The 22,708-nt window shown below is 61.1% G+C and overlaps 2 protein-coding genes across 4 annotated transcripts; both read left to right on the top strand.

The window, feature by feature from the left end:
• The first annotated feature begins 1,130 nt into the window (after positions 1-1,130).
• On the top strand, positions 1,131-16,648 carry ZDHHC18 (zinc finger DHHC-type palmitoyltransferase 18). 3 transcript variants are annotated; one of them, XR_009462912.1, is made up of 10 exons: positions 1,133-1,429; positions 1,519-1,679; positions 4,300-4,449; positions 6,532-6,669; positions 7,156-7,204; positions 7,862-7,964; positions 9,649-9,758; positions 11,728-11,827; positions 14,446-14,537; positions 15,709-15,797. XR_009462912.1 is itself a non-coding variant. In XM_059729507.1 (9 exons), exons 1-9 carry the CDS (start codon positions 1,176-1,178, stop codon positions 15,964-15,966), a joined length of 1,323 nt encoding a protein of 440 aa, XP_059585490.1. In that variant the 5' UTR covers positions 1,131-1,175; the 3' UTR covers positions 15,967-16,648. The 3 variants fall into 3 exon arrangements, 2 of the variants coding, with proteins under 2 accessions (XP_059585490.1, XP_059585491.1); XM_059729507.1 differs by lacking the exon at positions 14,446-14,537 and having other exon boundaries at positions 1,131-1,429; positions 15,709-16,648; XM_059729508.1 differs by lacking the exons at positions 14,446-14,537; positions 15,709-15,797 and having other exon boundaries at positions 1,134-1,429; positions 11,728-14,059.
• A 4,102-nt stretch (positions 16,649-20,750) lies between these two features.
• On the top strand, positions 20,751-22,242 carry SFN (stratifin). Its single transcript, XM_006270202.4, has one exon. It carries the CDS (start codon positions 20,911-20,913, stop codon positions 21,649-21,651), a length of 741 nt encoding a protein of 246 aa, XP_006270264.1. The 5' UTR covers positions 20,751-20,910; the 3' UTR covers positions 21,652-22,242.
• Positions 22,243-22,708: the final 466 nt, after the last annotated feature.

Genomic DNA, 22,708 nt, shown 5'->3' with positions numbered 1-22,708 from the left:
TATTGGGCTATTCTTCCATTAGACTACAGAAGCTTGGGCCTGGATGTGGGGCCCTGACTGCTGGGTGATCCCGGCATGCGGGAACATCAGGGCGCAGCTCAACGTGGGCAGGACGGCGGCTGCGTAGCCTGCGCTCCCTTAACGTACTTGCTGGGTCGCGCGTGGAAAGACCTGCGACGGGTCACGTCCGTGCCCAGCGCTCCTGCTGTGTGTCTCCGTGGTCAGGCCCTCTGGCCTTAGCATGTGTCCTGCTACGTACCGTGTCGATCCTGAGCTTCTTCCAGGACCTTTTGGACCAGGCTCTCAGCCTGCTTTCCGACGCCCACTCCTTCCCCCGAGAGGCCCCGGCGCGGACTGAGCTGCCCTCGTGCTTGCGCGTGGCCCCGCGACGAGACGGACCTGTGCCTAGAAACAGAGGGGTTTTCTTGCCAAGGCCGCCCTCTCGCCAGCGCTGAACCAACTTCAGACAGGTAGAGAACGAGGCTGTTCCCCGCAGACCGCTTAGCGTTTGCTGGCTTTGGAGGGGGACGGTTTGGGGACGCGCCTGTTCGGGTGGTGCGTAAATACTGCAGGGGTTACGCGATGTTACAGCGTCAAAGCCATTGTGCTGTACAAAGCTATCGTGCAGGCGGGTGCTGAGGCCCGGTGAGGGGTGCGGTGGGGGCGAGGGGCTGAGGCGGGGGAGGAGAGGGCAGCTTTGAGCACGGGATGAACTGTAGCGTTGCGGGCACGTGGGAGCCGGCACAGCGCGCTGGGAGCGTGGACGCCGGAGGCCGCAAGCGAGAGCAGCCGCCGGTCGGTGCTCGGGACGCGGGGGCCGGGCCGGGCGGGAGGAGGGGACGGGGCGGCCTGCCCGGGCGGCGCTTCCGCGGGGGCCGAGCTGCCCGTCCGGCGGGGCCGGGGCCGGGGCCGGGGCCGGGGCCGGGGCCGGGGCCGGGGCGACGCTCCGTGGCGGGGAGCCGCGGACAACAGGTAGGCGGTGCGGGCTGCCGGGGCCGGGGCCGGGGCCGGGGCCGGGGTGGGCGGGCGGGACACGTGCGCGCAGCTGCGGGGAGGCCGGGCCTGGCCGGGAGCCGCTCCACCCACCGGCGGCGGGGCGGGGCGGGGCGGGGCGGCGCGGCGCTGGGGCGGCTCCGCCCGGCCGCGGGCAGCGGGGAGCGGCGGCCCGGGGCGCCATGAAGGCGTGCGAGTACCGGCAGATCCCCCCGGGCGCCGCCGCCCCGGCCCCGACCACGACCACCACCCCGGCCCCGCCGGCCCCCGGTCCCGCCGCCGCCGCCGGCCCCCGGCCCCGCCGCAAGTGGGAGTCGTTCCCGGGCCGCAACCGCTTCTTCTGCGGCGGCCGCCTGATGCTGGCGCGGCACGGCGGCGTCTTCGCGCTCACGCTCGGCCTCGTCCTGGCCACCAGCGCCCTCTTCTTCGCCTTCGAGTGAGTCCCGGCCCGGCCCCGCCATCCCGGCCCGGCCCGGCCCGGCCCCGCCATCCCGGCCCTAACCCGCCTCTCTCCCCTCTCCGCAGCTGCCCCTTCCTCGCCCGCCACCTCACCCCGGCCATCCCCGCCATCGCGGCCCTGCTGCTGCTCTTCGTCCTCAGCTGCCTGCTGCAGACCAGCTTCAGGGACCCGGGCATCCTGCCGCGAGCCACCGCCGCCGAGGCCGCCGACCTGGAGAAGCGCATCGGTGAGGCGGCGCGGGGGGCTCTCTGCGGGCAGGGAAGGGGGCCCGAGCCCTTCGGCGGCTTCGGGACGCCGGGTCGCTGCCGCCTCGGCTTCCCCGTCTGTAAAACGGGTGCGATGCCAGCCTCGTCGCGCGCTGGTTGCGTTTGCAAAGCGCTGGCCGCTCGGGGCGCGTGTGCGGTAGCCCGGGTCGCGTCAGCCCCGCTTGGCTTCAGACGGGCCCGGGGGGAGGAGGAGGCCGGGACGGAGGCTGGGCGCGCTGCTGGCGTGATGGAGCGGCTGGTCCAGGAGCGGAGGTGGCGCCGGCCCAGAGCAGGTGCGGACGTGCACAGCGCCCGGCTCCCCGGTGATGCAGCCGCCGGGTCTGTTGTGCGCGTGCGAGGCAGCCTCTCCGGTCCCGTTGCTGCCGGTTCGCCCGGGAGCCAAAGAAACCAGCTAGAAAGCAGGTAGCCTTTCTTCACGGTCGGTGGCTCGGCCAAACCGACGGGACACTTGCTACACGCGTCCGGCGCTCTCCAGAAAATACCCGTCTGTGTCCGCACGTCTGGGTTTGGCCCATCCGGTCGCAGGCCGGCGCACGGATGCGCAGAGCTGGGCTGTATTGCCTTCTCGGGCCGTTCCCCTTCCACGTTTCGGGACCGTTCGCCTGGCTTGTCAAATCGTGCAGGAGGCCGCACCACGATTGAGAGCCGCTTCCCGGGTGTTGCCTGTGGCCTTCCCGGGACAAGGTGGAGGCAGCCGCAGGCCGCTGTCTGAGCTCTGGGGGGGGAAAGGAGGCGGGGGTTGCGCTCCTGCAGACTCCCGGGCCAGCTTCAGACCTGCTTGTGGTACCGGGAGCGGGGACTTGTCGTGGGTGCTGCGCAGACGTGGGACTGATCCCGCAGTCACGGGCTGGACTCGGGTCCCCTCCTCCCTGCCGGGTCTCGTCCCGCTTGCTGCGTGCGGATGCTGGACGGGCTCTGCTGTAGCGACAGGGAGAAGGTGCGGCGTTCTCTACCGACCCTGCTGCCATGCTGTCTGTGGGGTTCCCGCGAGTACGTGAGCACCGTCGGCGCACGTAATATGTACTTTCCAGCCAGACTTGGGCCAGTCCCGTGCCTGCTCCTGTTCAACTCCAGGAAGACTCGGGTACTTAACTCCCTCCAGCAGCTCCGAAAAGCCCAGCCTCCGCATAAACGAAGAACATCCCGCAGCGCCGCGGAGCGCTGTGCTCAGCCCCCACGCGCCATCTGTCGCTGCGCACCACCCACTCCCTGCGTGTCCCCCTCGCGAGCTCCCCGATCCCCGTAACCGCTGCGTGGCCTTGGTCCGAGGGACACGGCCCTCCGTCACGCCACGTCCTTAATGCCGAGCCGGCCGAGTTGTCGGGGTGCCCGGTGTTGTGTTCTGCGGCAAAGCTATTAATTCACGTGAAGTGATTATCGTATCGTCCAGAGGAATCTTCCTCTTGGGCGAAACCAGGTTAAGATCTGTAGCTCGCGCCGGACGTTTTATTTTGCAGAGGAATGATGTTAGGGTTCGGAATAATGACTTCAGGCACCGGTGCCGTGGAGAGTCGTGACTTGCCACCGGCCTGCTCTGCCTGCAGGCCCTGTATCCGTGGCTTGTGTTTTGGGAGGGGACGAGGGTTGGTATAGTAACAGAGTGCCCGCCTGTGCTTGCGACGGCTGTGTCACAGGCCCGTGCGCGTGTTCCCGAGTAACAGGCGTGCGAGCAAAGCTACTGTGAGACTTGTGAAATCTGTCATCCCTGAACAGTCGTAGGAGAATAATTTCAGGTCGCTGGCTTTCAGACACCCACGAAATGGCTATCTTGGGCTGTTTTACTTGCTGTTTAAAAATACCTACTGCCAGGTGCTGCCTGCCGTGTCAGCTGCCACTCTTAATACAACGCGCTCGTTTTCCCCTTAATGGGCCTGAAATGGTCAGAGCCGTGGTTTTGCAGCCCTGGTAACTGCTTGTGTCATGTGCTCCTTGCAGTGCTTTTTTTCCTTCAAGTGACACGTGCGTTTCCAAAGCCCTCCTCCGTGCACCACCGCCGCTGTGCTGAGGAGATCGGGCACCTTTGGCGACAGGCCTGGAATTCGTCGGGTGCCAGCGCACGCAAATCCATCTGGCCGTGTCCTTAAAATGCCCCAAACTCGGGAGCTGGTGGGAGCCACACTCCCAGCCAAAAGATGCACCGCCAGCCTGCCCCCAGATCCCCAGGGCAGTGCCAGGTCTTCCCTCGCCGTAGCTGTGCTGCTGGTGCCAGGTCCTTGCAGGGGACGCTGCAGATCCCGCTTGTCTGAGGTGGCCGTTTCTTGGCGTCGGTAGCCGTGCTGCACGGACCATTGTCGAAGTCTTGTGTGCTCTCGCGTACGGTGCTACTTCCTCTGGTCGGGACGTGTTAGAGAGCCCCTTTCTTCCCCCCGTGGCACAGAGCAGTGTCGGTGCTACTAGGCACAGCTGCCAAACGCTCAGTATTTCTATAGCACGTCAGCTTCCAGACTGGGGTGGGATTGAACACGGCGCGGCACGGTACAGCCCGACCCGAGGAGGTGGGAAGCCCCCCGGCTCGGCACATCCGGCAGACCTGGGTTTCCCCCGCGTAAGCCTGCCTGTTCCCTCCTCTCTGCCCCGCAGATAGCATGGGCACCTCCACCTACCGCCCGCCCGCCCGCACGATGGAAGTGGTCATAAACAAGTACGTGGTGAAACTGAAGTACTGCTACACCTGCAAAATGTTCCGGCCCCCCAGGACCTCCCACTGCAGCGTCTGCGATAACTGCGTAGGTAAGTCCAGGGCTGGAGACCGGGCATGCCCCCTCGAGGGGACTGGGCATAGGGAGCAGTCCAGCGGGTCCCAGGCTTTCGGGGTCCGCTAGCCCGCTCCTAGAAAAGCTCATAGGGAAGAATTTCCATGGGGCTTGTGAATCTGCCAGAGGTGCGGTGACCCCGACCTGGGAACTGCTAGTTCGGGCCCTTGAGCAAAGGCTTTTCTGCTTCCTCTCAAGAGACTTGGAAAGAAAAATAACAGTTTAGGAGGGGGTTCTCCCACCTCCGCCTGGCCTCACAAGCACACAGTGCCAGGCCAGGGTACAGCACGCTAACGGTGGTGCCAGGTAGGAAGGGTTTCATCAGTACAGTCCCACCTCTTGTTTCAACTCGCCTCCAAGCATCTCTCTGTGAAGTGCTACCCTGTTCTCTCAACCCCTGCTTGGCTACAGTGAAGGAGAGGGCACAGCCAGCCTCCGTCTTCGCCCTTCTGCCCTCCCCTGGGGGGGAGAGAGTTGGAGATTGCAAGAAGTTGTGGGTATATTCCACCCCCTCGCTGGGCATGGGGTCAGAGTGGGATCTGGGTGTGTGGCAGGGAAGTCCTTGACCTAGGCTAGAGTCTAAAGGATCAGCTCACAGAGTTGGCAGGGCTGTCCCTGTTACAGCCACCCGTACCTGCACTGCGGCACCAGGGCCTGGTGTGGAGGCAGCTCTGCCGTCTGCAGGAGCTTTCCTGCTGCCCGTTACAGCTGCTCCCCCGATGGCAGAAGCCTTCTCTTCCCAGGGCTGTGTCCCCACTGGGGTTTGCCAGCCACGGGCCGTGGTCTTCCCCACTCCTGTCTGGCACAGCTCGGCTGGCAGAACTGCGGAACATAGATGAAACTGAGGCGAATGGCAAGTCTGCTGATCACAGGCCCTTCCTTGGCTGGAGCCCTGTCTGAATGCAGGCTCCTGATCCAGTCTTCCCTGTTGTAGAGCTGCAGTGGCTTGGGAACGGATGGACCTACTGACCCAGGGGCTGTCCCCAGATCTCCAGCCCCGTCTAAAAGGGGGGTAGGTGCCAGCAGAGTGTTTGAGAAACCGATGGTTGGCAGGAGGCAGTTCTGCGGAAGGGGATACATAGCATTAGCCCAACCTACTGCGTGGCACGGTCAGCTGTTGTGCTCAGAGCCCTGCAGGAGAACCCGGCATGCTTCTGGGAGCCATTTCTGGCCATTCGGGACTCTGCGTCTGTCCTCTTTAGGCCCTTCTGGAGCAACCCGTCAGCAGAACGTATATGCTGCTGAGATGCAGCCTGGCCCTGTCATGGCTCCGGTCTGTTTTTGCTGGAGCAAGACTGCAAGCTTTGTGCCCTGGCAGATTCCCACCCGGCTCCCTGCATTCCCCTCTGAGCCCCAGCTCGATGGGGTGTTTTCACCCCAGAAGTCTGTTTTGTGTAGTGTGGTCATGGGCGATGTAGGAGCCAGTTGTCTTGTACCAGCGGAGGACTGCATTTCAGCGGTGGCAGTGACTCGTGTTGGTGTCACCAGCACTGCTGCTGCAGGCACCTCAGCCCCCCAGAGATCTAGCTCCTTCTGGAGAGGCAGAAGGGTCTCTGTGCAGATCACTTGTCTTGGGATCCCGACCAACATTTGAGGCTTTGCAATGTGATTTTCCTGATGTTTGAAGCTGCTTTTCTTCTCTGCACAAACGGAGGAAGCTGTCTGATGCACCGGGGCTGGCAGAGCTGAGCGCACGCGGTGCCGCCGGAGGCACAAAACAAACAAATTAGAACAGAATTACGCTCTTTGTTTCCATTGCAGCAGCTACAGATGCTGCGAGTGACAGTAGCTGCCTAAAGCTATATTCAGACACAAAGGGCTTCCAGCTGGGATCCCTTTCCAGTTTAATAGACCTTAAAGGTGCGTGGGCTGCAGAGCCCTGTATCAGTTCAGTGAGAGCGTCCTTTGTTAGTATGTTCTGGACTTAAAGCTTGGGATCAAGTAGGTGGCAAAGGGTTGCTTGCAGCCCCTGGATTCACAGAGGCTCTGCTGAAGGTTTGGCGCTCGGCTGGTGCGTGGGACACGTGGTTCCCTAATGTCATTCCCTCTCCGGTTTCAGAGCGGTTTGATCACCACTGCCCCTGGGTGGGCAACTGCGTGGGGAAGCGCAACTACCGCTACTTCTACGCCTTCATCCTCTCCCTCTCCTTCCTGACGGCCTTCATCTTTGCTTGTGTCATCACCCACATCACTCTGCGTAAGTACGGCATGCCCCCCTCCTGGGAGCCTTCGCTGCGAGCACCTGATTTAGCGTATGCTGAAAAGCAGCTTCTTAGGTCATGTCAGACTAGCTCAAAACTGGGTCTTCCGCTGCTGCATCACCTGGGTGAACCAGATTGAGGGTTGCAGTGAGCTGTAAACCCCTACACCTTGTGAGTGTGGATCTGTATGGCAAATAAGTTCATGTTGGGGCTGCAGTGGGTTGGAGGGCGGGTCTGTGTGTACACACACACCCTGCATCTGCCTTTCATGCCTAGGCCTGGCCTCATTTAGTCCCAAACCTTGTTGAGCACATGCTGCAGCCCAGCATTTCTCAGAGGCTCCATGTGGCTGAAGCTTTGTAGCTGGCTGAGCAGATCTGTGAAGGCTCTTGGGATGGGCATGTACCCCAAGGCAGAACAGGATGGCTAGACGTGGGAAGCTGCCTCCTTGAACTTAGTGCTTTGTCCCATTCAATTCGCAGGCTCTCAGAGACAAGGATTCCTCGACACTCTGAAGGCAACGCCAGCCAGATATCCTTTGGTGCCTGTGGCTTTCTGGGCTAGTCTCCTCTTTGCATATTGGCATGGTCCTGGATCAGGCAGGGCGCTGGGGAAGAACCCTAAAGCTGTAGTGATCTGGGGAGGGTCTCAGTCACCTGCAACATGCTGTAAGCCTTTCCATCAGCGCGCCTCAATGTACCTTCCAAATCTTTGTTGATGTCCTCTCCTTCCTCCTGGGAGGCAGAGGGCAGGCTTCTCTGTCTGCAGAGCTAGTGAGACCCTGGGTTTGGCGCACAGCTGCTCACCGTTGACTTGGGTTTGGAAGGCAAGCTGGCTTCTGGCGTGGGAGGGGATACAGGGAAAAGCAGGGGATGTCCCTGAACTGGCTGCGGTGAGCTGCACCCAGGTGGGGGGTCCTGGAGCCGCGCTGGCAGTGAGGGGAAGGGACCGGCCTGCCTTCTCTGTGCTAAGGGGATGCATTCTCCGTGCTAGGGGCAGGCCAGGTGCTTTCCCTCGGGGTTAGGATGTGCATTCTCCAGGCCTCCCATCCAGCCCTTGTTGGGCACGTCACGGCCTTGTGTGCCTCTCCACGGACAGCATCTCCAGCATGAGGCTCTCCTGTAGTCAGACCACAGGGCTCTCCCTGCTGCGTGGGTTCAAGCCTGGGGTTTCCTTGACTCTTCCCACCGTGCTGGAGCTGGTGATCTGTTTTTTCTCAGTCTGGTCTATTTTGGGCCTCTCAGGTTTTCACACTTACCTAGTCGCCTCCAACCTGACGACGAACGAAGACGTAAGTACTGTGCGCGCCACGTCTTGGCAGAGGGACCAAACGGGTGTGAGCGCCACTTCGGAGCTTGCACTCCATTGCTTTCTAGGCAGCAAAGAGGGGATCCACCCATCTGTTGGTGGCTCACCTTGCAGCAGCGCGGGGGGGGGTTACCTTAACAGTGGATGATGATTACAGAGCAAATAGTTGGCCTTAGGCCACAGGGGTTTGCCTTGTGGTTCAGGTAGTGGGGTAGGGAGTCACAGCTGGGGGGAGGGGGGTGCAGGGCATGCCAGGGAGAGCAGCACAAAGGGTTTGTGCCAAGGCTGACCCAGGGGCTAGTACACTGCAACCTTTGAGCTAGACGCACCCCCCGCCCACCTGCCCCCATGGCTTCGAACATGACCCTACCAGCCAGGAAACTGATTTTAAAATCCCATTTGGTTTAAACTGTGTTAGCTTGAAACTAGACTTGCTTTCCAAACATGCCCTTTGCTGCGGTGGGGAGCTGAGCAGCCGAGGGACAGGCCAGGAGAGGGCTTTGGGTGTTAGGTGCCAACTCACGAGGTCTTGGGTCAGCCCTTCCTTGCCATGGACTTCCTCTAACTGTGGGAAAGTCCCTCAGTCTGTCTCAGTTCCTCCTCTGTAAAGGGCAGAGCGCACGAGGGTGCTGTGGAAAGAGATGCATGAAAGACGGGGGCATGCTCAGAAGCTGTAGCAACAGGACCATGCAGGTGCCTGGCTAAGGTAGACTGGCTCCGTCTCAGACGGAGCAGCTGTATTTCTCTGTTGGCTTCAAGAGGCTCAGCAGCCGTAGTTGTGTTGGGAAGACTCGTATCCCCTGCTGTCAGACACGCAAGCGTGGCTGCAGAGCGAATGGAGGGCATGGCTTCCTCCTCCTGCCTTCAGCCTTGCAGCTGGGGGCCTGCTAGGTCAACAGAAGTCCCTGCGCGGGGCCGAGAGCAGAGCCGAGCCTGGCGCGTGGCCCGTCACTCCCCGCTGCATTGCTCGCACCGCCGGTTCTGCACGGCAGCTGGGGAGGAAGTGGGAACATGATTTGTAAATCCCCGCGCCCTGGCTCTGGCCTGCCCCAGCTCCCACGGCTCCAGCGTCTGAGAGTCCAGAATGATAGTGTCCCCTCCTGCAGGCAGCTCAAGATGGCAAGGACGCCCTCCCATCAGCTGAGCGGCCTGGGAGCTGCCCTAGCCACATGTGCGGTACAGAACTATGCCCCTGCCCTGGAGAGGTCTCAGTCTGAGCGAGACTAACAGGAAGCGATGGTTGCAAAACAAGGTGGAAGCAAGGGCCCCAACCGTGTGTCAGCGTGATGCATGGGCCACAGCGCAGGGAGGGCCTGGCTGTCTGAGACTATGTGTGGGCAGACAGGAAAGCCTCTTGCTGTGGAGACGCCAGGAGCTGAGACAAGGCAGCCAGAGGGCTCTGCAGAGGGATCCTCCCTCGCATCCCATACGCAGCGTGGTTTCTCCTAGCCTGTCTGTCTAGGAAAGGGAAGAGCCCTGCTCCTCCGTGTCACCATGCCTGGTCCTGGAGCCCTTCTGTCACCCCCAGCCTGGGCTGCTTGAGTGGGGCATGGATGGTTCAGGAGACACCCTCCCCTGTGCCCTGGCAGCAGTTGGATGGGTTTGTGCCCTCCACACCTGGTGGTTGGCCCCCACGTCCTAACCTGGGCCTGTCCTTTTGCTTGCAGATCAAAGGCTCGTGGTCAAATAAGAGGGGCTCGGAGTTTGCCAATCCCTACAGCCATAAAAGCATCCTCACAAACTGCTGCGCGGTGCTGTGTGGACCCTTCCACCCCAGGTAAGGGCCTCGTGTCGCTGTCTTTGGGCTTGCTCCTGGCAGCCGGCACTTACACCTGGGGCCACGCGTGGAAGCTGGGGAGGGGCACACTCACGCTGGTGCCCAGGAGGCCTGGTTGCAGATGGGGTAGGGGCTGCTGTGATGCTGGAGCCTCCAGGGGGTGAGGTGACCAGTTGGAGGCTCAGGGGAAGGTCAGGTGAACATGCACATGCGCGTGCCAGCGGGCTTCTTCACCCTCCTCTGAAACCTGCTGCCTCAGGCTACTTCTGCCCTCCTGTCCTGGTGTGAGCAGCGTGGCTGGGATTTCCCCGTGGTGGAGCATGCAGTAGGCAGCTACTAGACATATTTCCTGGGTCAGTGCCTTTCCTTTCTGCAGAGTTAAAAACCGGTGCCATGATGCCTGAACGTTGCTTGGCAGAGAGGCTGCAGGGAGCTGCACTAATCAGCTCTACTTGTTAGCATAAATCCTTCAAGTCCTGACATTGCTGGAAGCTCTGTGGTGACTGAGAGCTATCGAAATGCTACAGTCAGACCAGGGTGAAAGTGGAGCATGTGGCAGGAGCAGAGGCTGTGGTTAAAGAGGATTCTTAGTTTTTTCTAACAGCTGCATGGTGTTGGTGATCACAAAAGGCTTGGGAGCTGCCTTGGCTACCGCCCACCCCTCCTCACTGAGGTTTGGAGGGGTCTTGCTGCACGTGCCCCTGCTACAGCCTCCAGGTTGTCCGGGTGGGACCAGACCTGACATTCCCAATAGGTCAGTGGTGAGAAACAAGCATCAGAGATGCTTTTGGGTCGGCACCTTCCACCCTGGGGTGCCAGCCCAGCTTTTCACTTGGCCACCCCCTTCCTGCCAGGCATGGCTGGAGCGGCTGGACTCCTGCAGTGACTCTCTCTGGCAGCTGTTGTGTAGATCAAACCAGAGGGCATGTGCCAGACTGCGGGCACCCCTGCCCTCCCGGAGAGGAGGGGTGCTGCCATAGCACAAACTGGAGTCCTTGACCTGGTGGCAAGTTGCAGGTGGTTTGGCCACCGTGGCCTTCCAGCAATGCTGCAATTTCCTGGAGATGTCTAGTTCCCCGCCACAGTTGGGCCCACAGTTCCTGTTATAGCAGGAAGAACGCCAGACATCTCGGGTTTCTGCATCGCTGCTGCTGACTTGCATTGGCCAGCAACGCCAGCCCCGGGGGTGCTGCTTTCTGCAGGCCCCGGCATTGCAGAGGCCCCTGGCCCTCACCTTCACTGTTTCAAAGTGTTGACTTTGACTAGCTGATCTTTCCAAGCAAATGGTGATTTGTGCAAGCTCAGGTGCATCGTTTCCCTGCTGCCCGGTCTTCTTAGGCTCGGTGGTCCTGGCAGCCGTGACTCCAAGTCCATCCAAAGCATCAGTCAGGAGGATGCTGCTGGGCAGATTCCAGGCTTGTATCTTGTGCTTGGTTGTTGGATCTCACTCCTCGCAGGGACGTACAGCTCTCAGCCAGCTGACTGCTGTAGGGGAAACTGAATCTCTTCTGTTGGCAGGAAATCGGGGGTGTTACCTGGATGAGGTTTGCTTGTGCAGTTCAGGACTAGGTAAGACAGGCTGGCTTGGATAGAGATGGCCTCCTGAGGGCCCTGCCTTTCCATGGCTGGATGGGCACATGTTGCTTTGTCAGTCTCTTGGGGTTTTAAGGTTTCAGTGTGTTCTGGAGCACAGCTGTGGACGTGGGCAGCTGCTGTCCTGGTGCAGGGTTGGCTCCCTGCGCTGACTCTCTGCAAGGTGGCAGGATCCTACGGGCTGAGTTGAACCTGCTGCGAGGTGCTGGCAGACACGGCTCTAGCGTGCTAATGCTGGGATGCAACGAGGGTCTGAAATCCCCCAGGGCTGGGCGCTGGCTGGCTGCTTCCACAGCAGCTCTGGTCACTAAGACGCAACTCCTGGCGCTAGTTCTTTGAGGAGCTTGGGATTAACTCCTCCCTTCTTGTCTTCTAGTTTAATAGACAGAAGAGGATTTATCCAGCCGGACGTCGGGACCCCATCCAGTCCCAAGAGCGAGGTCCCCTCCTTTGGAGCCAAAAGTGACACCAGCATGGTAGGAGGCATTCCCTAGCGGTGCTGTGCTCTAGCCTGTGCCTGTCATGCCTGTGCCTAGCTCCAGCCAGTACCTTCCCTGTTACTGCCTCCCTGGCCTCAGGCGGCACAGCCCTGTGATGCAGAGCTGCCAAAGACTCAGTCGAGCCATACGTTGCCTTCTTTTTTTTAAATTTATTTATTGTTTTGTTTCACTGTGATAACGGGCCCCCCACGGACTCCGCTGTATCGGCATTGGCGAGCAAACCCCTGTCCTCCGAGGATGGAGGAGGTCTTGGGAAGACCCAGGCTCGGGGTGGTTGCGCCAGAGAGCTGCCACCTCCCCCACCAGCACTGCCAAGTGGGCAGCAGTGTCTCGTGCGTGGGCTGGGGGTGAAACGAGCTCAGCCAGCAGGCCAGCTCCTCGGGTGTCTGCTGTAGCTGGGGGTTTGCTTCCTGGGCTGGTGAAAGTTGGAAGTGGCAGGATTGCCCGTTCTCTCTGCCAGTGCCCCAGTGTTGCCAAAGGCAGCTCTGTGCGTCGTAAGCTGCGGTGCCATCAGGGCCTGGCTTTTCCTCGTCAGCAACCGGATGGCAGACGGGGGAGCCCTCACCAGCTCTCAAGACAGGCTGGCCCACTCTTTGCCTCCAGGGCTCTGTTAGCCAATGACGGGGACATGCAAGGACAGGGGCAGCCCCAGGGGTGCCCCTGAGCTTGGCGATGACTAGAACAAAGTGCAGCACTTGGTGCTTCCCAGGGCGTTGCCCTTCTGTGGTCACCGCTGGATGTCTGGGCAGCACCACGTGGCCAGGAGAGCCTAACCGGTTCCACGGCAGCATCAGGGAGCAGACTTCTGAGAGACGTGGCCGTCCTGAGCAGGGCTATGTTGCGGGACCAGCAAATGCTGGAGTCCGTCAGCATCAGGCCACGCTCTGGCTGCGGGTTGCCAGCCCCGGGATGGCCCCTTCAGAGCAGGGCTGGACGCTGAGCTCCTCTGCCCTCCTGCCGACGGTAGAAGCCATGCTCTGTGCCTCCTGGGCTCCTTGGTGCCAGTGTGTCCATGGGTTAGCCATGCTGGGGCGTGAGTCTCAGACTTGTTAGCAATATGCATCATTAAAAGTTGCTGGGTATTTTTGCACAATTCATAGAGTTTTTTACCAGTGTGTTTTGTATCTGGGTACAGGCGGTGGTAGGGAGCCCTAGCACCAGGCAGGGTTGGTGTTAGCTGGTCTGGACCCTGACCTTCTTCTTCCTCCCCTGCCGACATAAGCAAAGCTGGCTTGTGTGGAAGGGGCTGTGCTGCTGCTGGGATGCTCCGGCCCTGAGGGTCTGAGCAGGTCTCTGGGCTACCGAATTGCTTGAGGCAGGCCAGACGCATGCCCCCACCACGGGCTTCTCAGAGGTCAGCCATCCCCTTCTCCCCTCTGGGTGCCAGCACTGATCGCAGTCCTGTTGTGTTGCTGGCCATGAGATGTTGGCATTTGGGACATGCCCCGCGGTGCCAGGGAAGAGCATGCAGCGTGTCCTGGGCTTCAGGCAGGGCTGCGAGGGAAGCGCTGGCTGAGAAGGTTGCTCCTCCACGGATGGATGGCTGACGGAGAACGTGCCCCTGCCATCTCCGAGATGTTTGTCATCTCCCGAGTTTCTGGCTTCTTGCAGAGATCTCGGTATTGAAGCGAGCCCTGCGTGCTCTTGCCACTAAGAATTCCCATTCGTACTGGGGGAGAGCGGAGGCGCCCTGCCTCGCTTCCCTCTGCTGATGGCAGGGACTGCGTGGCCAGCATATCGAGGCCTGTGAGCTGACCGGTCCTGCGCCCATCGCGGGCCCGGTGCACAAGAGAAGCGTCCCCCACCCCATGCGGTGTCCGGAGGCTGAACTTCTGCCAGAGCCCGGCAGGTGGCCCCCGCAGCCCAGGCACGCAGCAGGCTGGCACGTCTCCGGAGTTGATCTTAGCCTCATTCGCTGCCTCGGGAGAGCAGAGCTGCCTGCCCAGCACCTGTTTCTAACTCGCCTCGTGTTGCCCCTAACGCATCAGCACGGACTCTCCTGTGTTTCAAGGAGACCATTAACATTGCAGGTGTGAGGGCAGGACAGGGCTGCAGCCTTAAGTGCTGGGCTAGGACCGCTGGCCAGTGTGGGGGGCCGAGGGTTGCTGGAGCACTCCAGGGCAGTGGGGAGGGGTCCAGCCCAGCTCTCACATTTTTATTTAACCCCATTCCCTTGTTACTTGCTGTAATAAATTCTATTTTTAAAGAGTTAATTGCTTGGGGTTTTTATTCCCTTGTGATGTGAGGTGGCTCCTGGCTGTAGTTACGCTGTAGCGTGAGGGTCTGTCCGGCGCATGAGGGTAGGCTGTCCCTTTGCGTGGCAAGCCCTGCCTGGCTGCTGCGCTAGCTTCCAGTGGGCAGGGGCGGAAGGTGCCGCCAGCCCCAGCTCCTCCCTGCCTAGAACGTGCCCGGCTTCTCAGGGTTTTGCCATTTCAGCTGCTGAAGTTGACCCAGGTCAACTTGCGCCTTCCTCTTGCGTCCGAGGGGAAGCCTCTCCCTGCCCCAGCCAGCGGTGCCCGAGGAGCTGAGCATGCCCCGAGGCTCAGTCTGCACCAGTGGCAGCTGAGATGCGTAAACTCTGGTGTCTTCCCCAGGAGGATGCCTGCCAGGACTTTGCCATTTCCTGCACAGCCTGATGGGATAGCCTCCCCCCCGGATGTTAGCCCTGCTTTCTGAGGGTTAGCTGGTAAGAAAGCACCTTCCCCTTCCTTCCGGTCCAGTGGCTCATCTCATCTTCACTGCATGACTCGCTCTGTCCATGGATCCATCCGCCCTCTGGTGTGTGCGCACAGCGGGTACCACCGGCCCAGCCTCGCGAGGGGCATCATCTGTGCCGAGCGGCAGAGATTGCCACAGCCTTGGAGGGAGGCTAGGGCGGGCTTTGCCTGGGAGCAGGCAGCCTGAGCCCGAATGGGCATCGCTGAGCAGAGGCGCACAGTGGGGGTGGGTGGCAGAGCTGCTGTGGGGGCAAATGCAAGTCCTGGGCTGGGGCAGGGCTCTGGTGTCGCCTGGGGTGTGAGCGCAGGGGGCCTGGAGCACGCTCCTGGTCTCAGCTCGGCTACCAGCAGAGCCCTACCAGCTAAGTCCCTGCCTCGTCTCTGGAATACGAGGCTCGTCCTTCCCCTGCACCTGTGCCAGAGGCAGGGACCCGCAGAGAGTTCGGCCTGCGGCAGAGACGGTGTTCTCTAGTGACAGGAGGCAGCAGCCCCAGGGACAGCCCCCCTAGCACCTGCGTCGCTGCCCAGCTGGGCCTTCCATGCCTGCTAGAACAGAGCACTGTGAGCAGCCCTGCCCCTGCCTGCCCAGCACAGTCCTGACCGCAGTCTGTGTTTATGGACCCGAGACCAGCAGCCCTGTAGAGGCCCCGCGCCCCTTCCACTGATCTCCTGCAGCGTGTGCGGATGTGAAGTAAGCCGTGTCCCGGCCGTGGCGGCATGTGCAGCGAGCTGCAAGTCTGCACACTCCTGCTGACAGTGTGGCATGGGCACTTTGCACTTTGTCCCCCTCTCTCCCTCTCCCTGCTGCGCTGCCTGGTTCTGCTGGAAGTCGTGCTCCCTCGTGGTCACCTGCTGCATGATGCTCCAGAGCAGCGTTGCTTGGGTCTCATTGCTCAGGTTCTGCCCAGCTGCCCTTTGCCTGCCAGGTTTCACTGGAGACTGGTGCTGTCGGGACCTCGTTCGTGCTGCTACCGTGGGGGGACGGGACGGCGCTGACAGCCCCTTGCGTTCTCCTTCTCTTCCTTTAGCTGGTCGGGATGATCCACTTCTACCTGCTTCTCACTCTGGTCTTCCTTGTACTAACCCTCTCTTTCTCTTCCTCCCTTTTCCTTTCCTTGCCACTGACTGTGGGAAATCCAGTATGTTCAGGGCACTAAAGAGCTCTTGAGGACTGCTGCCCTCTGCCTCTCTTGGAGCAACCCAAGGGAAGCCAAGAGAAAGCGGACGATACCTGAAACTACAGCCATTACCACCACCTGTGCCTCCACTCTCCAGGGCTATGCTACAGCACCGGCTCCCCTCCCACGGCAGGAGAGGGGGGAAAGCTGCCATGCACAAGGGGAAGCCTCTCCAAGCCCCCACCAGGAGCCGGCGCACTCTGCTGTCCTGTGGGTTTGAAGCTTAAAGCCATAAAACCACCTGCTCCGAGTGCAATAACTAGAGTATCTACTGTCTCCTGCTGCCAGAAACACTTGCGCTACTGAGCTGAGGCTGTAGGTGGCTGCCTGCGACTAGCCTTACTCTGCAGTGAAGCATCTCCCCTTCGGTCAGTCCCAGAAGATGTCAGTAGTTATTAGTCAAGCAGCTCCTCTGAACTTAACAGGCTTAGTGCAGCGTTTGCAGCAGGGACACGGGCTGGTAGTTGCTGGCTGTGCTGGCCAACACCCTCCCCAAGCTGCCTTCCTGGCGCACGCAGCCCGAGGCCCCGTCTCGCTGGCAGTCCGTGCGCTCCGAGGTCACCTTTCAGGCAGCGCTCGCCAGTAAGCCCAGCGTTTTCCGCTGTCTTAGGGCAGCTCCCGTTCTCAGGGAAGGGAGTAGAGCGCAGCAGCAGCTTGCCTAGCGTCCGTCCCTGTCCAGCCTCTTCCCCCTGCTACTGCAGTCAGCGTTACCGGGAGCCTGTGCCTAGCAGCAAATGCACTAACGCTCTGGCCACTAGCAAACCGGGTGCGAGGCTTTACAAAGCAGCTAGTGCGAGACGGCCCAGCCCCTGCCTCCTGCCAGCCCCGCACAGGCCGGGGGACTGGAACCGCGTCAGGCCTTTTACTTTTGTAACACAATAAAGTCTCTCCTATTTACTGTACCCGGACCCCTGGCTTTTGTTCCTCCAGGAAGGTGTGCCCCTTCTCTGCCGCTCGTGACTGCACACGTGTTCCCTGGGGGGAGGTGGGGTGTGAATGAGAAGTCTCCTGCTCAGTGATTTCAGGCTGCAAGCCAGGAATATCTAGCTCCCTGGGCTGCTGTGCGCTGGTCCCAGCCACCCGGAGCCTGGCTAGGTGCAAGTGTCAGGTGCTGAGCTTTGCCACTTGTTCAGGCCTCATCCCTGTGAAACCCCAGGTGCTCCCAGTCAGCTCAGAGCCAGGCTGGGTCTTCCTGGAAACCGGATGCAGGGTGAGCTGCACCTGGGAATCAGTCCGCCTTTTTTTCCCCCAAACTACCTGCGTGCTCAGTGCAGGGAGAGAAGGCGGGGGAGGAGGGGTGAGGGGCTGCTGGTTTTGTTGCTTCAGACCCAGGTGTATCTATTTAACTCATCCAACTATCTTGCTGGGATCATTTGACCCCCTGCTGCCTACCTGCCCTTTGGGCAGGGGCTTGGACCCAATGATTTTGCCAGGTCCCTTCAAGCCCTAATGTCTATGAACTGAAATCGGTGACACTGGGGACAGGTGTCTCCAGCTGCTTCCTTCTCAACTGCCCTGTTGCAAAGTTGCTGGTGGACCCGAGAGCTGCAGTTTCGTATAACTGTGGCAAGGGGCTGATCTGTCCAGAGAGGAGCGAGGGTGGGTCAAGAGCAGCAGGGGAAGCCGTGTTGCATGCTGCCGGGGAGCCTGGCACGTCGCAGGACTGAGGGGTGGGTGCAGCAAGGCGCGGCGGGGCTGCGGGCCTTCCAGCCAGGGCGGGAGGGAGTGAGTAGGAAGCCTGTTGTGTTAATGCCAGAGCGGGTCTGCAGCTCTGGCTGTCGGTGCTCGGAGCTGGCCTGATCCACGGGCCCCACTGAATGTCATCACCGCCACGGGGCGTAGCCTGGCCCGCCTCTGCGCACACATCTGTGCACAAACTGGGTCAATTTGTTGGGCACCTTCTTGATGCGTTTGCTGCCGCTTATTGTTCCCGTTCATGCTGAGCTGTTTGTGAAGGGCGTGCCCCAGTCTGGTCCATGCGCTGCCCGGGATGAGAAGGTGAAGTGGGGCCAGCCCAGGCCAAGCCCATCTTGTCATGCTGAGCCCTGTGCCATCCTGGCCCCGTTCTTCCTGCCACGTGCGCCCAGCGACTCGCGTTGGCCTCAGAGGGGAGGGACGGGAAGGCGAGTTGACCAGCTCCAGGCCCGAGAGCCCCTTTTCTTCAGGGTTAACTTGATCCTCTGCTAAAATGGAGGCTTCTGAACAGCTCCTCTGGGTTAGGTCCAGTTCCACCAGCCGGGAGGCAGACGCGTGTGGCAGCATCGGCACTGGCTGCCGGACTGCAGCGGGGCCCTTCCTTTTCCCACGGCAGCGCCACGGCTTTTCTCAGAGCAAACAGGGACACAGATCAGGAAGGAGCTAATTCCTCCCTCCAGCCAGGGAAGAGAGACTGGGGCTCACCCATGCTTGTTCCTTACCTCTCCGCTGGGCTTGGGAGCAGACAGGCTTGCTCAGTTTAATTCTCCAGCGCCGAATGCAGCAAGCATGTGCCCTGCCGCGAGGCCCCTGGTGCAGCGAAGGGATCGCAGAGCTGCCTGAAGGAAAGGCGCCTCGCCTGCCTCCTCTTCAGTCAGCTGCACAGGGCAGGAGGCTGCGCAGACCCTACCGCGCGGCGGGCGAGCCCCCAAAGGGGAAGCAAACCTGGGGGGACATTCACACCTGGGAAGGAATGACGCGGCTGTGGCTAGAGCACGTAGGCACCCACCACGTGGCCTGGCATCCCCTCTGACAGCCCGCAGGCTGCTCCCCCCATAGAGAGCCTGGCACCTGCCGGGTGCTACTTGCCGGCATCTCTTTTGGAAACACTCATTGCTGGTTCCAGCGCACGGCTACTTGGGCGCCTGCAGCACCAGGGTCCCCGTCACCCCCATGGGGCCCCAGTGCAGCATTCAGGCCCCAGAGACGGGGGGACACGGGACAGGGAGTGCAGCACTAGGTGGGACCTGGGAGAACTGGGTTAAAGCCCTGCTCTGACACACATTTCATGCATGAGCTCGGGCGAGTCCCTTTGGCACCAGGCTGCGGTGTTGGGCCGTGGGAGCTGCGTGTGGAAATCTCTCGCAGGTTCTGGGCCTCGGTGCCCGTCTGTGTGACAGCAGGGATCGCTGTGCTGCCCGCTCTGCCCCGGGGTGCCGGGAGGGGCTCAGATCCCTTGGTAATAATTACTCAGGGAGCGGGGAAGGCCTCTAAGCTAATTGCACCCATTGCACCCAGGAAAGCTAAGCACACGTCACGGGGCTCAGCCTCCCCTGGCTCATCCAGGAGGGATTCAGCGCTGTAGCTAGGTCACGGCATTCCCCTCAAATCAGCAGCGAGCTGGTCTGATCTCACTGGGGTGTCACCGGGGCCTTTCAGCAGAGAAGGGCTCAGACGTCAGCTGGGGGGAGACAATCCAGGGCTCTGCGCACGGATGAGTAGCGCCGTGAGTCACGCAGCCAGAACAATTCCTCGGCGCAGTGGGACAGCTGAGTTGCCAGCCCCACCCTCCCCGCAGCGGATAACGTGGAGGATTAGCGCAATGAGTTTGTCACGCCGCGTCCTGGCAGCAGCAGAAAGGAGCAGTCGGCTCCCAGCAAGTGGGAACAAGCTTAATCAGTCTGAGAGTGAAACTGCAGCGTAACTGGAGGAGGAGATTCTAATCAGGGCACATCACGGCGAGAGGCAGCGCAGCGCCGCAGACGGTCCCTTTTCCCTATTTCATCAAAGAGGCTTTGAGCCGGGCCGGTAGCAAAGCGAGAAACCATTGGCTTCTCGGCAGAAGCCGCTGTCCCTGCCTCGCACGCAAGGCCCTGGGGCAGGATGCTGGCTTTGGGAGCCACCAGGCTCTTGCGCTAGTGGCCCTGCGGGCCGGATAGAATAGCCTGGCGAGCCGCACCTGGCCCCTGGGCTGCATTTTCCAATCCCTGCCCTGGACGGTCTAAGATGGGCCTGGACACCCGCTTCCCCCACGCCCATTTGCTCCCTGCACGGAGCCACATGCACCCACCTCTGGTACACAGGCTGGGCTGTCCAAGGCGCTGTCCCTCCCGAAGGAGGAGGATAAAGCATCTTAGTGTTGAAGCAGTCCCCAAAACTAGAGCAAACGGACTGGGGTGACCCTATTCAGTCACACGCTCCTGGTTTGCTCCTCTCCTCTATAGGCAGCTTTATTCTCAGGGTAGAAGAGATGAGCGCAGCATGACTGGTGTCTTATGCCCTGCCTGTTGCCCACAAACCTTCCCCCTTTCCCCTGGAGGAAGGCCACATGCTTCTCAAGGCTTTTTGAGCCGGTGCTGTCATGCAAGTCTGCTCACGGGCCCAGCAGAAGAGGGCATCGAGCTTACTGGGGGGGGGATGTGATGTGATCTGAGCGCAGCAGCGGGAGCCGAAGCTCGTGCAGTCTTAGTCCACCTATAAAACAAGCCCTCTCTGCACTTAGAGAAGTCACTTGTTCTCTCTGCCTCGGTTTCCCCGGCTGCACAAAGACCCAGCTCCCAGAGGAACGAGCCCTTTTGGTATTTGAAGTGGCTGCATCGTGTTAGCTTTCTGCGGTCAGACAAGGTATGTCTCATCAGGCTGAAGCTGCATAGCCGCTCGCTGCTGGGGAGCTAGGGGTGCTAAGCAGAGACCATCTGCACCTGGCAGAGGGGGCAGCTAAAGTCCCCCGGCAGTGAAAGATTTCCTGGCATCTGAAATGGGGGTTAGATCTGCTTGGTCCTCCCTGAGGGCTGATCTCGCTTGAGCAGCGGAGCAAGGCTCCCACGGCCGAAAGAGCCCATCTCTAGGTGCGTGTCCAGCCAGGATGCTCTCCGACCACCTAGAAAGGGTGAGGCGACAGGCCGGGTGGGGCAGGGCGGGGGGCACAGTGCCGGAGCCGGGAGTGCAGAGGCCAGCCTGTGATTGGCAGGCGGCAGGGTGGAGGCCTTGCTGGACCTGGATGTCTCCTCCCTTCGCTGGCACATGGTTAGTGAGCTCCCAGGTGAGTCACTGCCGTTTGCCTTTTAAGGAGCTGCCCGGCTAGGAGGAAGTAGAGGAGGGGCTCAGCCAGGCTTCTCAGCGGCACCCAGCCCTTGCTCCAGGCTCAGACGCTCAGCCAAAAGCAAATCCCGTCCGCGGCACCGAGACAGACTTTGAGGGCTCCCAGGACAACCGCCTGCTCCTTCTCCAACCAGCAGCGCTCCCAGCCATGGCACGAAACCACCAGGTGCAGAAAGCCAAGCTGGCCGAGCAGGCCGAGCGCTACGAGGACATGGCCGACTTCATGAAGGCCGTGGTGGAGCACGGGGACGAGCTGTCCAACGAGGAGCGCAACCTCCTCTCGGTCGCCTACAAGAACGTGGTGGGGTGCCAGCGCTCGGCCTGGAGGGTCGTCTCCAGCATCGAGCACAAGACCGAGGAAGGCGACGACAAAGCGCAGCTGGTGAACGAGTACCGGGAGAAGATCGAGGGCGAGCTGAAGAACGTCTGCAACGTCGTGCTCGGGCTGCTGGACAAGCATCTCATCGCGGAAGCCAGCGATCCGGAGAGCAAGGTCTTCTACCTGAAGATGAAGGGAGACTACTTCCGATACCTGGCTGAGGTGGCCACGGGGGATGACCGCAAAGACGCCATAGACAATGCCCAGAAAGCCTACCAGGAGGCCATGGACATCAGCAAGAAGGAGATGCAGCCCACGAACCCCATCCGCCTGGGGCTGGCCCTCAACTTCTCCGTGTTCCACTACGAGATCGCCAACGCCCCCGAGCAGGCCATCACGCTGGCCAAGACCACCTTCGACGAAGCCATGGGCGACCTGCACACGCTCAACGAAGACTCCTACAAGGACAGCACCCTCATCATGCAGCTGCTCAGGGACAACCTCACGTTATGGACAGCCGAGTGCGCGGGAGAAGATGGCGGCGAAGCCGGGGAAGAGCCCAAGAACTGAACCGCGGCCCGGCGAGCTCCCCACCTCTCGGCCCCTTTTTGGCAGACGTGTCTCGGCTCCACAGCCCGGATCCTGCTAGCAGAGGGGACGTGCCCGCGCGTATGGTATTCGCACATTTTATCTTGCCTTCCCCCGAGGCAGCTTCGGGACAAAACCCCCTTCCCCGGCCCCATCCCGATTTCCACGATACCCCTGGTGGGTGGTTGTTGCTACAGAAGAGCGCTGCTAACTCGGTGTCCTGCCCAGCGTCCTGTATGCTATTGTTAGCATGGGGGGTGTGTATGGAAGGGGGCATCTTAGGCCCCCCCCACCCGCACCCCTTTGCAAAGGGCTGAAGGGTCCCCACTCTTCAGGGCGTTTAAGCAGGGGAATCTGAGGAGCTGGGAACCTGGCCATCGCTCCTGCGGCGTGCTGTGCGGGGTCCCTGTCGCCGCTGCCATGAGCCTTGGTGGGAGAAAGCTGGAGGTGAGGGGCCTGGGGAGGGATTCTTTCTTGCGGGTTAAGAATGATAAACTCGTGGTGCTGCCTGTGTCTGTATTGCCATAGCCGCTGTCTGCCTGTCCCTGCCAATAAAACTTCACCTGCCCCCTGCCTCGGTCGTCCTGGTCGTTACTCTTTGCTGGGCCTGGTGCTGTGGAAGCGGCTGGGTGCAGCCCGTGCCCCCTGGCACATGCCTCTCTGCTGCTGGGTAGGGGCGAGGGGGTTCCAGCTGTGCACATGTCTCGGCACGGCACAGGCCCGGGGCTTTTCCAGGCAGGCTTGTGCATGCCAGGCTGCCTGTCAGTGCGGGTAGCGGGGTGGGGGCGCGGGGAGAGGAGCGAGGTGCCGCAGGGCAGGCCTCGGCAGGAGGCAAGGACCCCACCAGAGCCGCACAGCGGGCGATCCGGTTACAGCGACGAGGGGATGGGGGAGCAGAGCCTTCCTGGGCCTCCGGTGTCTCGGTTCTGGGTAAGCAGGACTCCTGCCCCCGCCTCCAGGGCCGCTATCGGTTGCTTTTGTCCAGCCCGTTGTCCGCCCCAAGCACCATGTGCACATACAGGCCCATGCACACGTGTGC

The sequence above is a fragment of the Alligator mississippiensis genome, chromosome 6, assembly GCF_030867095.1.
Source record: "Alligator mississippiensis isolate rAllMis1 chromosome 6, rAllMis1, whole genome shotgun sequence".
NCBI classification, from domain to species: Eukaryota; Metazoa; Chordata; order Crocodylia; family Alligatoridae; genus Alligator; species Alligator mississippiensis.
The sequence above is the reverse complement of the archived record's forward strand: the minus strand, read 5'-3'. Positions and strand labels throughout refer to the sequence as shown.